Here is a 14,832-nt window from a genome sequence, read left to right as displayed (position 1 = left end):
TCCCCACTTAACCTTCCCCTATATCATATCACTACACTGCTCTCCTCTGTCTGCGGTACTGATGACTTGTTGTTCACACAGAGTCCCCAAAAATAGAAGGCCATTTTACCTGACAATCTCCATTGAAAGCTCCTTTTAGTCCGGGACTAGGCTTTTTAATCTGTGTCTGGGAAACCAGCCCCCAGTATTTAGAATAGATCTTACAGGGCCACGATGGATGAACACCTTAAATACCAGTAAATACACAAAATACAGTACTTGGATGCATTGCTGATTTAACAAACAAAACTATAAGCACTTTCAGAAAGAGAGAGAAGATTGGAAACTTTAGATCATCACTCCTCCAATAACCAGCAGTGCTAAATCCGGCTGTAGAATTACACCAGTGGTTCTTTAGTTACTGTATCCGCAATTACATTTAGCTCTGCCTGGGGTGACCCTGCAGTAACCCTCATGTGCAATATACCAGTAGGCCTATGTTCCTATGCGTCTTCCCAAGTATACCCTGGTTAACCCGTACCCCAGGTTGAGAACCTCTGAATTCCACCAATAAAACCCTGTTTTGGAGGACAGAAAGTGTGAACCAGGGCCTTTGGGACCCAAATGAGTGACTGTGATGTTTATGCTCATGGTGGATCCAGGAAGTCTTGGGAAATTACACTTTATGACCAACCAGCAAAGCCTTCTATTACAATAAAGGGCTCGGGCTGGAGCTGAACTGCCTGTATAGACCGTATAAAAGGTAATAACCCATAGCCTCTCCAGCGTAGTCTCCTTGTGAGACAGTGCCACCTGCTGGTGATAAATAAACATACAGTGCCTTGCAAAAGTATTCATCGCCCTTGACGTTTTTCCTATTTTGTTGCATTACAACCTGTAGCATTATAACCTGTAATTTAAATTGATTTTTATTTGGATTTCATGTAATGGACATACACAAAATAGCCCAAATTGGTGAAGTGAAATTAAAAAAATTCTAAACAATTAATAACGGAAAAGTGGTGCGTGCATATGTATTCACCCCCTTTGCTATGAAGCCCCTAAATAAGATCTGGTGCAACCAATTACCTTCAGAAGTCACATAATTAGTTAAATAAAGTCCACCTGTGTGCAATCTAAGTTGCACATGATCTGTCACATGATCTCAGTATATATACACCTGTTCTGAAAGGCCCAGAGTCTGCAACACCACTAAGCAAGCAGCACCATGAAGATCAAGGAGCTCTCCAAACAGGTCAGGGACAAAGTTGAGGAGAAGTACAGATCAGGGTTGGGTTATAAAAAAAGATCTGAAACATTCATCCTACAGAGCACCATTAAATCCATTATTAAAAAATGGAAAGAATATGGCACCACAACAAACCTGCCAAGAGAGGGCCGCCCACCAAAACTCACGGACCAGGCAAGGAGGGCATTAATCAGAGGCAACAAAGAGACCAAAGATAACCTGAAGGAGCTGCAAAGTTCCACAGCGGAGATTGGAGTATCTGTCCATAGGACCACTTTTAGCCATACACTCCACAGAGCTGGGCTTTACGGAAGAGTGGCCAGAAAAAAGCCATTGCTTAAAGAAAAAAATAAGCAAACACGTTTGGTGTTCGCCAAAAGGCATGTGGGAAACTCCCCAAACATATGGAAGAAGGTACTCTGGTCAGATGAGACTAAAATTGAGCTTTTTGGCCATCAAGGAAAACGCTGTCTGGCGCAAACCCAACACCTCTCATCACCCGAGAACACCATCCCCACAGTGAAGCATGGTGGTGGCAGCATCATGCTGTGGGGATGTTTTTCCATCGGCAGGGACTGGGAAACTGGTCAGTATTGAAGGAATGATGTATGGCGCTAAATACAGGGAAATTCTTGAGGAAAACCTGTTTCAGTCTTCCAGAGATTTGAGACTGGGACGGAGGTTCACCTTCCAGCAGGACAATGACCCGAAGCATACTGCTAAAGCAACACTTGAGTGGTTTAAGGGGAAACATTTAAATGTCTTGGAATGGCCTAGTCAAAGCCCAGACCTCAATCCAATTGAGAATCTGTGGTATGACTTAAAGATTGCTGTACACCAGCGGAACCCATCCAACTTGAAGGAGCTGGAGCAGTTCTGCCTTGAAGAATGGGCAAAGATCCCAGTGGCTAGATGTGCCAACCTTATAGAGACATACCCCAAGAGACTTGCAGCTGTAATTGTTGCAAAAGATGGCTTTACAAAGTATTGACTGGGGGGGGGGGTGAATAGTTATACACGCTCAAAACAAACAAACAAATATTTTGCATCTTCAAAGTGGTAGGCATGTTGTGTAAATCTAATGATACAAATCCCCCAAAAATCCATTTTAATTCCAGGTTGTAAGGCAACAAAATAGGAAAAATGCCAAGGGGGCTGAATACTTTCGCAAGCCACTGTACTACTGTATTCAAGTACACAAAGCATATCTGTATTTGAATGATCAAAATGCAAACATCGATCAGAATTGTATGATCGATGTTTGCATTACATGTCCCAATATAATATTGAGAACATTTTGAAACTGAAATACTAGGAATCTATAAAGAACCTGTTGTGAAATCAAATCCCATACAAAACCAGTAAGAAGTAAATCCTTCAGACAAGCTTTTCAGACACTGGCGAGACACAGCGACGCATTAGTCCCCCCAAACCCAAAAGAGTTTGTGAGAGCTACCCGCCTGCCCTCTGTCTTCCACTGCTGTGCTGTGCAAGGCACATAGTTCAGGTCAAACTCTGGTTCGGTGCGGTCCAGGTTGAGGGTGGGTGGCAAAGTGCTGTGGTAACAGGCCAGGGCAGTGAAGGCTGCTTCCAGGGCCCCGGCAGCCCCCAGGAGATGCCCCGTGGCCCCCTTAGTGGAGGAGACAGCCAGGGCGGCAGCGTGCTGCTGGAAAAGTCTCTTGATGGCAGTGTTCTCTGCAGCGTCACCTAGTGGTGTAGAGGTGGCATGTGCGTTCACGTACGTCACATGGGCCGGTTCCACACCGGCGTCTCTGAGCGCTGCAGACATGCACCTGGAAGAAGAGGAGAATGAAAGTGGACTGCAAAAATTTTATAACTTCAAATATGTTCACCATTTCATTTAAAAATGTCAGAATCTTTTTGAAATTGGCCTAAAAAAAATTACAAATATTTTCTCATGGTCAACTTGCTAGATATTGATAATGGTACTGGCTACAGTACATCTCAATAGTTCCTTAACTCCTAACACAAATAGTAAGCACCTGGTGAAAGAGTGCTATAAACCCCATCCATGACTATTACCTGAAGGCTCCGTCTCCATCAGCAGCGGGGGCTGTGATGTGGCTGGCGTCCCCTGACAGTCCGTACCCCAGCACCTCAGCGTACACCGAGGCCCCCCTCCCCACAGCATGCTCCCACTCCTCCAGAAGCACCACCGCAGCCCCTTCACCCATTACAAACCCATCCCTCTCTGGGTGGAAGGGCCGCGATGCCAGCCTTGGCTGGTCGTTCCAGTGGGTACTCAGAGCCCTTCAAGTAAAGGTTCAAGTCGAATTACACCCACATAGTAGTCAATACAATCTGAATCCATGAACATACAAATGGCATAGGCATACGTCTTAATACATATGTAAAAGTTGATCAAAGGACAGATTAGATCTATACTAACAAAAATAACACAAACAAACAAAATAATCCTGGAATCTTCAAGACTTACCTCGCCCTGGCGAACCCCGCGATTGACAGAGGTCCCACGCAGGCTTCTGTCCCACCCGCTACCATGGCGATGACGTCTCCGTGGGCGATGAACCTGGCTGCGTCACCGAGGGCATGGGCTCCAGTGGTGCAGGCAGTGGAAACGGCGTGGTTGGGGCCTTTCAGTTTGTGCTTGATGCTGATGTGACCGGCAGCCATGTTGACCAGGATACGAGGCACAAAGAAGGGGCTGACCTAGAATACAAATACAACTTTTATTAAATCCATCAAAATGTGTGTTTTATTTGCAGTCTGTTCTTATTTAATCTCAAGTTCTCAACCCTGCTCTGCAAATAGGACACACTCCTACCTACCAACCAACCCTGCCACACACACACACATCTGAGAGGTTGGAAGCAGCACAGCACACTTCAGCGCCCGCTGGCTACAGCGGACCCCATAACTGACCTTACTGTAACCTTTTGCCTGGAAGATGGCCGACGTCTTGGCGATCTCGTCCAGCGAAACCATGCCCATCCCCACCGCCACCCCTGTGGTCAGCTGCTCCTCAGGGCTGCTGGGATACCACCCAGAATCCTCCAGTGCCAGCTGGGCGGCAGCGAGAGCCATGACAGTGGCTGGTGACATACTGTTGATCTCCCCGCGTGTGGCGAATCTCTCATCCTTGAACTGGCCCTCTCCATCCCCTCGGGGCACCAGGGCTGCCACTTTACAGGGGACTGTCTTATACATCTCAGAGTCAAGGGCGACGATCCCACTGGCACCGTTAATCAGCTGGTTCCAGGGTAGAGTAGTCCCTGTGCCGAGAGGAGAGACAAGTCCTATTCCAGTGATTGCTACTCTCCTCCGGGATGGATTCTTTCCACAGGTATAGTGTCTCAGATTGGGGCTCGTTGAACAAACACAAGTGCTCTTGTTGAGAAGTGTTCTGGTGGTGTGCTGTGATGCCAAGTACAACAGCTTCTTTGGCCAACATGAAGACATGATGTTGTTTTGTTTCTCTGCTATCTACCACTGTGGATCCTGTGGTGTTGAGAAAAACAATAAACAGTTTAGCAGCATAACTCATTCTTGAACCATACATACCACCAATCATGTCAATACAGTATGGTATGTACGTAGTACAAATGCTATTATAAACTGGGTGGTTCGAGCCCTGAATGCTGATTGGTTGACAGCCGTGGTATATCAGACCATATACCACGGGTATGACAAAACATTTATTTTTACTGCTCTAATTACATTGGTAACCAGTTTATAATAGCAATAGGGCACTTCGGGGTTTGTGGTATATGGCCAATATACCACGGCTAAGAACAGCCCTTAGCCGTGGTATATTGGCCATATACCACACCCCCTCGTGCCTTATTGCTTAATTATATCCTTATCCTTACAAACTGATAGGCTACTGCTCCATCTGTGTCCCTGAACCCTGCCAACTAATCCCTCACCAACACATGACAACAGGCTCCTAGCGTTCAAATTTGTCCATCTATTAAATAAACCTCACTGAATAATCTATTTGCCACTTACCTTGTGAAAGCTATGATAGATAGCTTGAGTGATTACGAATAAGGTCATTATACCTCTGAAATCCTCTGCAAATGTCAAATGAGTATCGTTCACACGCTCACAACATCCATGCAACTGACGAACTGAGTTCATTTCAGGGGGATACTATCCAATTGCCTGCTCCCATACATTCCTCAGAGAAATGTAGATTACCATTTTTCCATAACAGAATAATGTCAATGTATACATAGATTCAGGAAATAGTGATTAAAAAATATATATCATTAGCAGATTTTGCATTAAATTTGATTATTGAATAGTTATGTTTTGTTCAGGCATTGCAAAGGCAGCTATTTTGATTTGAGGTTGCGTTTGCTCAAGGTTGCCAGGTTTAGCTAAAATGTGTACCAAATGACTACTCAAAACCTGCCCAAGGCCTGAAAACTAGGCCAATGGTTTTTTTTCGCAGCAAAAGAGTTGCCACATTTAGCGAATAAACCCTTTTTCCAATAACGTTATCGAACGAATTAATTATGAATATCACTTCTAACGACCTAAGAAGCAACATTTGGATTTCCATCAAAATAATAATTATTGCGAGATAATGTAACTAATAAAGGAATTTGAATATGTCGCAAGAGAAAATATTGGCGATATAATTCGCCCTTATTAAACTTTAAAAAACGAATGTTAGGCTATTTTCTGGAAATTGTGCTGTTATGTTAAGACTACAAACCGTTATACATTGCCTATTTGCAAGATTGACTTGTCATTTCATTAGGCATAGGCTAGGTCTACTGACTAAAATCTGGGTTTATGACTGTAATTCAATTCTGCCATGGTTTGGTTAGCTAGATGCAGGTAGTCTATAGCCCCTGATAGGCCTACATCTAATTTCAGATAGCCTACAGTAGCCTAGGCAAAATGTAGGCAAGATGTAAGATGAACGATTCACCAGCTTGCTTAGTTCAAATTGACAGACAAATGTATTCATCATCAATAGGTAGGCGATTTCGAGGTAAGAAGTGCTTCCGTTGCCCAATAGCCTGCTGGAATAGACTACTGAGGATGGGTCTTAATTTCAATCACTGAAATATTAATAACATGGATCTGAACTGAATAGGCCTATGCTTGTCAACAACAGCCAGTGTTTTTATTTTATTTATTTTTGTACCTGTATCTGACTGACTGTTACCTTCAATCTAATGCATTTTAACAACAGCTGATCGGCAATTGCGATAGAACTGTGACCATGATCACAATCGATACCTTCCAATTTCATTAACTAAACATAGCCATTAATAATTGCATAATAACACAAGGCTACAACAACAATAAACTGAAGTTATAGGCTATCTATTAAATCCAGTGGTGTAAAGTACTTAAGTAAAAAATACTTTAAAGTACTACTTAAGTCGTTTTTGGGGGTATCTGTATTTTGCTATTTATATTTTTGACGTTTACTTTTACTAAGCTACATTCCCAAAAAAATGTATGAACTTTTTAATCCATATATTTACATTTTGAATGCTTAGCAGGACAGGACATTTGTTAAATTCAGGCACTTATCAATAGAACATTCCTGGTCATCCCTACTGCCTCTGATCTGGCTTACTCACTAAACACACACGCTTCGTTTGTTAATGTCTGAGTGTTGGAGACAGCCCCTGGCCAATGTTCCCTCTAAACTGCGCGTGGGCGCGTAGCTCCCCCAGGACTGCCACACAGGATAAATATCAGGCCACGCAGAGAAGCACAAGATTGAACTTTACTCAACTTTCTAGTTTTCCCCCTTATCTAACACTATCAACAATTCCCTTTACCGTTTGTCACCGTTATAGTGCAATTAATGTATTGTTTAGTGTTGTGTTGTGTAGTGGCTTTGCTGGCAGGCATTAAAAATAACAATCGGGGGAGAAGGTCCTTGGTCAGGGAGGTGACCAAGAACCCGATGGTCACTCTGACAGAGCTCTAGAGTTCTTCTGTGGAGATTAGAGAACCTTCCAGAAGGACAACCATCTCTGCAGCACTCCATCAATCAGGCCTTTATGGTAGAGTGGCCAGATTAAAAGGCACATGACAGCCCGCTTGGAGTTTGCCGAAAGGCACCTAAAGACTCTCAGACCATGAGAAACAAGATTCTCTGGTCTGATGAAACCAAAATTGAACTCTTTGGCCTGAATGCCAAGCTTCACGTCTGGAGGAAACCTGGCACCATCCCTACGGTGAAGCATGGTGGTGGCAGCATGTCAGTCAGGATCGAGGCAAAGATGAACGGAGCAAAGTACAGAGAGATCCTTGATGAAAACCTGCTCCAGAGCCCTCAGGACCTTGGACTGGGGCAAAGGTTCACCTTCCAACAGGACTACAACCCTAAGCACTGCCAAGACAATGTAGGAGTGGCTTCAGAACAAATCTCTGAATGTCCTTGAGTGGCCCAGCCAGAGCCTGGACTTGAACCCGATCTAACATCTCTGGAGAGACCTGAAAATAGCTGTGCAGCAACACTCCCCATCCAACCTGACAGAGCTTGAGAGGATCTGCAGAGAGGAATGAGAGAAACTCCCCAAATACAGGTGTGCCAAGCTTGTAGCGTCCTACCCAAGAAGACTCGAGGCTGTGATCGCTGCCAAAGATGCTTCAACAAAGTATTGAGTAAAGGGTCTGAATACTTATGAAAATTTGATATTTCAGTTGTTTATTTGTAATAAATGTGCAACATTTTCGACAAACCTGTTTTTGCTTTGTCATTATGGGGTATTGTGTGTTGATTGATGACGAAAAAACAATTTAATCAATTTTAGAATAAGGCTGTAACCTAACAAAATGTGGAAAAAGTCAAGGGGTCTGAATACTTTCCGAATGCACTGTATGTGAAAACATGTATAATGCTTCACTTGTTATGAGCATATATGTTATGACATTTGTGTAGAGACCTCTCATCTGGTAAGGTAGATTGTAAAAATAAAAGCAATGTCATTCAAGAGGCATATTACATTTATTTTTTAAACTAGATGAATGGCCCTAAATTTGCCAGTCAGCTCAAGAGAGTGGGGACAGGACCAGGGACTGCCCCATTGGTGAGATATACAGTACAGCTGTTTTACTGAGTCAAATAACTGCTTACTTCCTTGGCTGTTTGTGGACCCACTGTGACCACTGATACGGAAATGTTTGCATGCATGACTGTAGTTGCTTTGACTGTAGTCGCTTTGACTGTAGTCGCTTTGGATAAAAGTGTCTGCTAAATTGCATATATTATTACTGTATCTTATTATTAACTTTAATGGTCCTTGGAGTCTTTGAACTTGGGGACCAATGGGGGCAACTGCTTTTTTTAAACAATGTGTTTGTGTTCCTCTCTCTTTCTCTCCCAGGCTGCTAGAGCAGAGTTTGTGTTTGTTCCGACTGAGAAGGTGAAGAGTGGGAGAGTATTTAATCTGAGGTACAACTCCACCAAGGATCACTACTGCAGGGTATCCAATGACAATGAGGACATCCAGGGCTGGCACAAGACTGTGTGGAGGAAAGAGTCTGTGTTCAGGAAGCTGGAGAATGACTGGCAGATGGTTCGTTTTCATTCATGATATGTCATAAACGATAAGATGCAATGCTCTTATTGATTCAATGCAGTTCTTAAATTGACACATCAATGGGATACTTTGTGTTTCTTTTCTGTCTTTTTTCTATTGGTCAGTCTTTGTGATCGTTAAGGCAAGGGCATTACTTTTTAGCAGAACTAATAATGAAGAAGTTGCATTTATCAATCTATCCAAACTTTGGATATGTTGCTTCTATAGGATGTGTGTATATCAACTGTAAATGTTTCCATATTTATGCTGTCTTTTTCCTGTCAGTAAATGTGCATTATGTCCTGTCAGGTGTATCTAGCTCGTACAGAGGGCTCATCGTCAGGGAACATCAGTTGGAAGTTGGACTGTGCTCCTGTAAGGATGAAGATAAAGACTGTCTCAGTCAGAGCATGCAGCCAGACCTTTCACTCTGGAACCTTCCGCTGGAGTCTGCAGTTTGGACAGAACACCACATACAGTGGAGAAAAAAAGTATTTAGTCAGCCACCAATTGTGCAAGTTCTCCCACTTAAAAAGATGAGAGAGGCCTGTAATTTTCATCATAGGTACACGTCAACTATGACATACAAAATGAGAAAAAATATCCAGAAAATCACATTGTAGGATTTTTAATGAATTTATTTGCAAATTATGGTGGAAAATAAGTATTTGGTCAATAACAAAAGTTTCTCAATACTTTGTTATATACCCTTTGTTGGCAATGACACAGGTCAAACGTTTTCTGTAAGTCTTCACAAGGTTTTCACACACTGTTGCTGGTATTTTGGCCCATTCCTCCATGCAGATCTCCTCTAGAGCAGTGATGTTTTGGGGCTGTCGCTGGGCAACACGGACTTTCAACTCCCTCCAAAGATGTTCTATGGGGTTGAGATCTGGAGACTGGCTAGGCCACTCCAGGACCTTGAAATGCTTCTTACGAAGCCACTCCTTCGTTGCCCGGGCGGTGTGTTTGGGATCATTGTCATGCTGAAAGACCCAGCCATGTTTCATCTTCAATGCCCTTGCTGATGGAAGGAGGTTTTCACTCAAAATCTCACGATACATGGCTCCATTCATTCTTTCCTTTACACGGATCAGTCGTCCTGGTCCCTTTGCAGAAAAACAGCCCCAAAGCATGATGTTTCCACCCCCATGCTTCACAGTAGGTATGGTGTTCTTTGGATGCAACTCAGCATTCTTTGTCCTCCAAACACGACGAGTTGAGTTTTTACCAAAAAGTTCTATTTTGGTTTCATCTGACCATATGACATTCTCCCAATCCTCTTCTGGATCATCCAAATGCACTCTAGCAAACTTCAGACGGGCCTGGACATGTACTGGCTTAAGCAGGGGGACACGTCTGGCACTGCAGGATTTGAGTCCCTGGCGGCGTAGTGTGTTACTGATGGTAGGCTTTGTTACTTTGGTCCCAGCTCTCTGCAGGTCATTCACTAGGTCCCCCCATGTGGTTCTGGGATTTTTGCTCACCGTTCTTGTGATCATTTTGACCCCACGGGGTGAGATCTTGCGTGGAGCCCCAGATCAAGGGAGATTATCAGTGGTCTTGTATGTCTTCCATTTCCTAAAAATTGCTCCCACAGTTGATTTCTTCAAACCAAGCTGCTTACCTATTGCAGATTCAGTCTTCCCAGCCTGGTGCAGGTCTACAATTTTGTTTCTGGTGTCCTTTGACAGCTCTTTGGTCTTGGCCATAGTGGAGTTTGGAGTGTGACTGTTTGAGGTTGTGGACAGGTGTATTTTATACTGATAACAAGTTCAAACAGGTGCCATTAATACAGGTAACGAGTAGAGGACAGAGGAGCCTCTTAAAGAAGAAGTTACAGGTCTGTGAGAGCCAGAAATCTTGCTTGTTTGTAGGTGACCAAATACTAATTTTCCACCATAATTTGCAAATAAATTCATTAAAAATCCTACAATGTGATTTTCTGGATGTTTTTTTCTCAATTTGTCTGTCATAGTTGATGTGTACCTATGATGAAAATTACAGGCCTCTCTCATCTTTTTAAGTGGGAGAACTTGCACAATTGGTGGCTGACTAAATACTTTTTTTCCCCACTGTAGTTCTCAGGAGGTGGATGGATGATTGATACATGTTTGTCAGATATATTTTTGTCTGGTTTATGTGATCCCTTTCAGGATTAAATTGGAAGCCTTTTTTCAAATTGCAAATTGTATACTGGTACTTAGTGATTTGTAAATGTAATAGGGATATATTATAATTTGATAGTCAGAGAGGTGTGACATTGATTTGCATGTGCACTTAAATTATTAGATTTTTTTTCTTCCTTATCTTGCATAACAATAGCTAAACATGTTTAAGGATTCGTCACGTTTTCGAACACAGACAGGGAGATGCATTCTGTTTTGGGTCTTTCTTGATCCTTGGAGCTGGTCATGGAGGCGGAGCTAGCCGGAGGAGGAGAGTCGTCATGGCAACACTCCCAGATGTTCCGACGGACTTTGAATGAGCGAAAGGAATCCTCGTCGGAAATCCTCGTCAAGATGGAGGAGGACGATGCTTAATGATGGAGACTCTCAGTGCGTTCGATCGCTCTGAGCAAGGCGCTACGTTGGTTCGCTAATCTTAATCAAGTAATGAGTAGTTATTTTGGGATGCAACATGATGTATAGATCAGAGATTCTGCTCAGTGCCTTGCTCAAGATTATCACCTTGAATACACTGACTCTGCATAGTCATGTATAGTATATTCATATGCGTCTTGGTGCTTATGAGAAAAACGGAGAAGTAGTAGTTTGGTGATGTTGTTTGTGGGTACAGGATGGATGGATGGATGGATGGATGGTAAGGTAGTCCAATAATCCTTTGGGATCTGTGTGTCTTGAATCAATAATCTTGTATTGATTACAGATCTTGTAATGATGCTGCTTGGATATTTACTGCCAGTAATGTCACAAGACCAAGACCCAGCTTCTGTATGACACAAACTCCTTTGTTATCTAGACTGTCTCTTCCAAAAGAGGAGTTACTTACTTGACTTAATCCTCTTGGAACCTTTGGGAGCATATGGCGTCCCCCATGGCTTTCCACCTCAAAGGGGTCTATGGATCAGTATGGCCTGGCTGCAACCCCCTGCCATAACAAGGTTCTGGCTCCTGACACAGAATAGGGATATATGACCTGTGAGCCTAAAGTCCATCTGCTATGGAGTTTCCACTCGTCTTTTGAAGAAACCAATATGATTTGTGTAATTGTTATATGTAATGTTTGAATGGACACCAGAAAGCCATGTAACTATTAACAATGTTGTATGTCTGTATCCACTTATGGTTATGTATATACTGGTATTCTACATTTATTTGTGGTGAATGCATGATGGAGACCTTTGTTAAAATACTTGAACTACTACTACCTTGCAGAAATCCAAATTATATGAAAGGAGTTAATGTGTCCTTGTTCAAATATGTAAATTGTGCAATCGGTATAACAAAGGTATTTCTTTTTACAGATGAATTGTTGTTTCATACACAGTCTATGCCTGGACTACATGGGTGCCTTGGTAAGAAAATTTACTGCGGTTGGTGTGTTTCTACTTCCACCTACTGGTTACAAATTGCAAGTACATTGTGGGGCATGTATTCTTTCATTGGCTGAAGTACCGGCGCCTCGAAAAGTGAGCCCCGGATTGGTGGGTTCCGCTGTTGGGATTGTCGCGGTGCGGATGGTGGAGCCGGATGGAGGCAGGCGGTGGTGTTTTTATTTCTGAATGAAGATTTAGGGTATTAAATTACAGGCGTATTAAAAATAAATTTTATTTATACATTATTTCAATTTATTTTGTACTACATGAAATGCTGTGAAACTATTTAACGTTTGGATTTTGTACAGTAATTTATGCATTTAGGTAGCAAGCAAGCTTTGTTGAGGATTTCAGGCCTAGATCTAACCACCGCTCGTCGATTTTAACAATAGCCGCGATACACTCCCTCATCTGGAACTATTTTGACAGACATTTTTAAACTGGGACGGATACAGAAAATAACTCAATGTGGTCCGTTAACTGAAATAATTCCTGAGTTGATGGACTATATTGTATGCAGGACTTTTCAGTATTTTATCTGCAAGTAGTATCACGAAAATTTAGGGAAACAAAAGGAAGATGTCCAACGGCGCAGCAGGAAGCGGGGGTCTGACTTGGGTGGTAAGTTACTATTTTGTTTTAATGTTGGATTACTGGACAGGTTTGCTTTATCGCTTCAGCTAGCGTTCATCATTTTGCCAGGATGCACGAGAGAAATCCCCAGTTTGTCACGAGTTGGACATTTTAAAATGGCCAGTGATGATGCTAACTAGCCAGCAGCTAATACACCCCTTTAAACTAGCATGCGCCTATTTAAGATGGGCCAAACTGTTGTATATTCATTTAGCTATGATTGCCCGGCAGAAATACAATCACAGATTGGTCCACCAACGTCAGCAGATACATTGTTTTCTGTAAACATGATGATGTCATTAGGCAACATTGCTTTCCTGCAAGGCACGGGTGAATGAGCCACTTGGCCAATGGCAATGCCCCAAAAAGTTCTTTGTTGTAATACACGTCAAGTGTGATTGATAGTCATTTGCCTATTTTGCATGCACGCTGTTTGAATATAATATCTTAAATGTGTCTCAAAAATACAGTTATTCGTAGGTAGCCAAATCAATAAAAAAAAAAATGTATGCGAACATATTCCTTAAATGTATTTGCACGACATTTGGCCAGCTAGCAGCTTCCAGCCCGTAGATGAAGCGGCACAATTTGGGACCTGTATGAAGCTAGCCACATAAGGATTTAGCCATAATAGTGGAATTTGCGGTTGACCTTCAAAATAAAAGTCCACCATTTGAAAGTGATTCAAACGGATACAAATAGTGGAATCATGCCAAATTTGGACTAGATAATGTTAAACAAGGTCGGAGTGTTGTTCTATAAATTCAACAAAAGACAATAATAAAGTTAATTTGACAAATGTTTTTGGTTGAAATCGCACTGTGGATGTATTAGACTTTATAATTGAGTTGGGGGCATACTTACATGCACTGTACAGCCTAACCAATCGATGTTGCACCCATGAAATGGGGAATCAGCCTACTCCGTGACACTCACAGAACACAACTGTGTAGAGATTACACAAATATTAGCGTCTTCACTCTTATGACAGGACTTTGTGGGAAATCACCTTTCCAGTCAGTCTACTTTGTGTATTAGACATTCATATTGCACTGTACAGCCTAACCTATGGATGTTGCCCCCATGAAATGGGTAATCAGCCTATACAGTGACACTCACAGAACACAACTGTGTAGCGTTTACACAAATATTAACGTCTTAGCTCTTATTAGAGAATTTTAACTGTGGGAAATCAGCTTACTATACAGCCTATTGTGCATATTGAACATTCATATTGGACTGTACAGCCTAAAACAGAGATTGTTCACTCATTAAATGGGCTATTAGTCTTTTCTGTGACACCCACAGAGGCTGTACAGTCCAGTATGTATGTTGAATACATACAGTGCATTTGGAAAGTATTCAAACCCCTTCACTTTTTCCACATTTTGTTATGTTACAGCCTTATTCTAAAATTGATGAAATAAAATATGTTCCTCAATCTACACACAATACCCCATAATCACCAAGCGAAAACAGGTTTTTAGAAATTTTTGCAAATGGATTAAAAAGAAAAAACAGATACCGTACACTACCAGTCAGAAGTTTGGACACACCTACTCATTCAAGGGTTTTTCTTTATTTGTAAATTTTTTTACATTGTAGAATAATAGTGAAGACATCAAAACTATGAAATAACACATATAGAATAATGTAGTAACCAAAAAAGTGTTAACAAATCAAAATATATTTTCAATTTGAGATTCTTCAAATAGCCACCCTTTGCCTTGATGACAGCTTTGCACACTCTCACATTCTCTCAACCAGCTTCATGAGGTAGTCACCTGGAATGCATTTCAATTAACAGGTGTGCCTTCTTAAAAGTTAATTTGTGGAATTTATTTCCTTCTTAATGCATTTGAGCCAATCAG

At 42.1% G+C, this 14,832-nt stretch overlaps 2 protein-coding genes and 1 pseudogene across 5 annotated transcripts in view; 2 read left to right on the top strand and 1 right to left on the bottom strand.

The window, feature by feature from the left end:
- Window positions 1–2,348: 2,348 nt before the first annotated feature.
- Window positions 2,349–5,339, bottom strand: LOC121585615 (3-oxoacyl-[acyl-carrier-protein] synthase, mitochondrial-like). 2 transcript variants are annotated; one of them, XM_041901939.2, is made up of 5 exons: window positions 5,219–5,339; window positions 4,133–4,708; window positions 3,687–3,919; window positions 3,272–3,499; window positions 2,349–3,021 (listed from the first exon to the last, which is right to left on the bottom strand). In XM_041901939.2, exons 2-5 carry the CDS (start codon window positions 4,667–4,669, stop codon window positions 2,619–2,621), a joined length of 1,401 nt encoding a protein of 466 aa, XP_041757873.2. In that variant the 5' UTR covers window positions 4,670–4,708; window positions 5,219–5,339; the 3' UTR covers window positions 2,349–2,618. The 2 variants fall into 2 exon arrangements, with proteins under 2 accessions (XP_041757873.2, XP_041757874.2); XM_041901940.2 differs by having other exon boundaries at window positions 5,272–5,329.
- A 2,872-nt stretch (window positions 5,340–8,211) lies between these two features.
- On the top strand, window positions 8,212–12,180 carry LOC121585783 (annotated as a pseudogene).
- Window positions 12,181–12,484: 304 nt separating this feature from the next.
- LOC121586559 (DNA topoisomerase 2-beta-like) overlaps window positions 12,485–14,832 on the top strand; it is a 42,193-nt gene continuing 39,845 nt past the window's right edge. For 2 of the 3 annotated variants that reach the window (XM_041903335.2, XM_041903332.2), the window contains exon 1: window positions 12,486–12,949. In XM_041903335.2, coding sequence (XP_041759269.2) covers window positions 12,908–12,949 — 42 coding nt within the window. In that variant the 5' untranslated portion in view covers window positions 12,486–12,907. Of the gene's footprint in view, window positions 12,950–14,832 lie in introns of all 3 variants that reach the window. The other variant, XM_041903334.2, reaches the window with a different exon arrangement.

The sequence above is a fragment of the Coregonus clupeaformis genome, chromosome 17, assembly GCF_020615455.1.
Source record: "Coregonus clupeaformis isolate EN_2021a chromosome 17, ASM2061545v1, whole genome shotgun sequence".
In the NCBI taxonomy this organism is placed as follows: Eukaryota; Metazoa; Chordata; class Actinopteri; order Salmoniformes; family Salmonidae; genus Coregonus; species Coregonus clupeaformis.
Note: the sequence above shows the minus strand (reverse complement) of the source record. Positions and strands in the feature narration are given on the sequence as shown.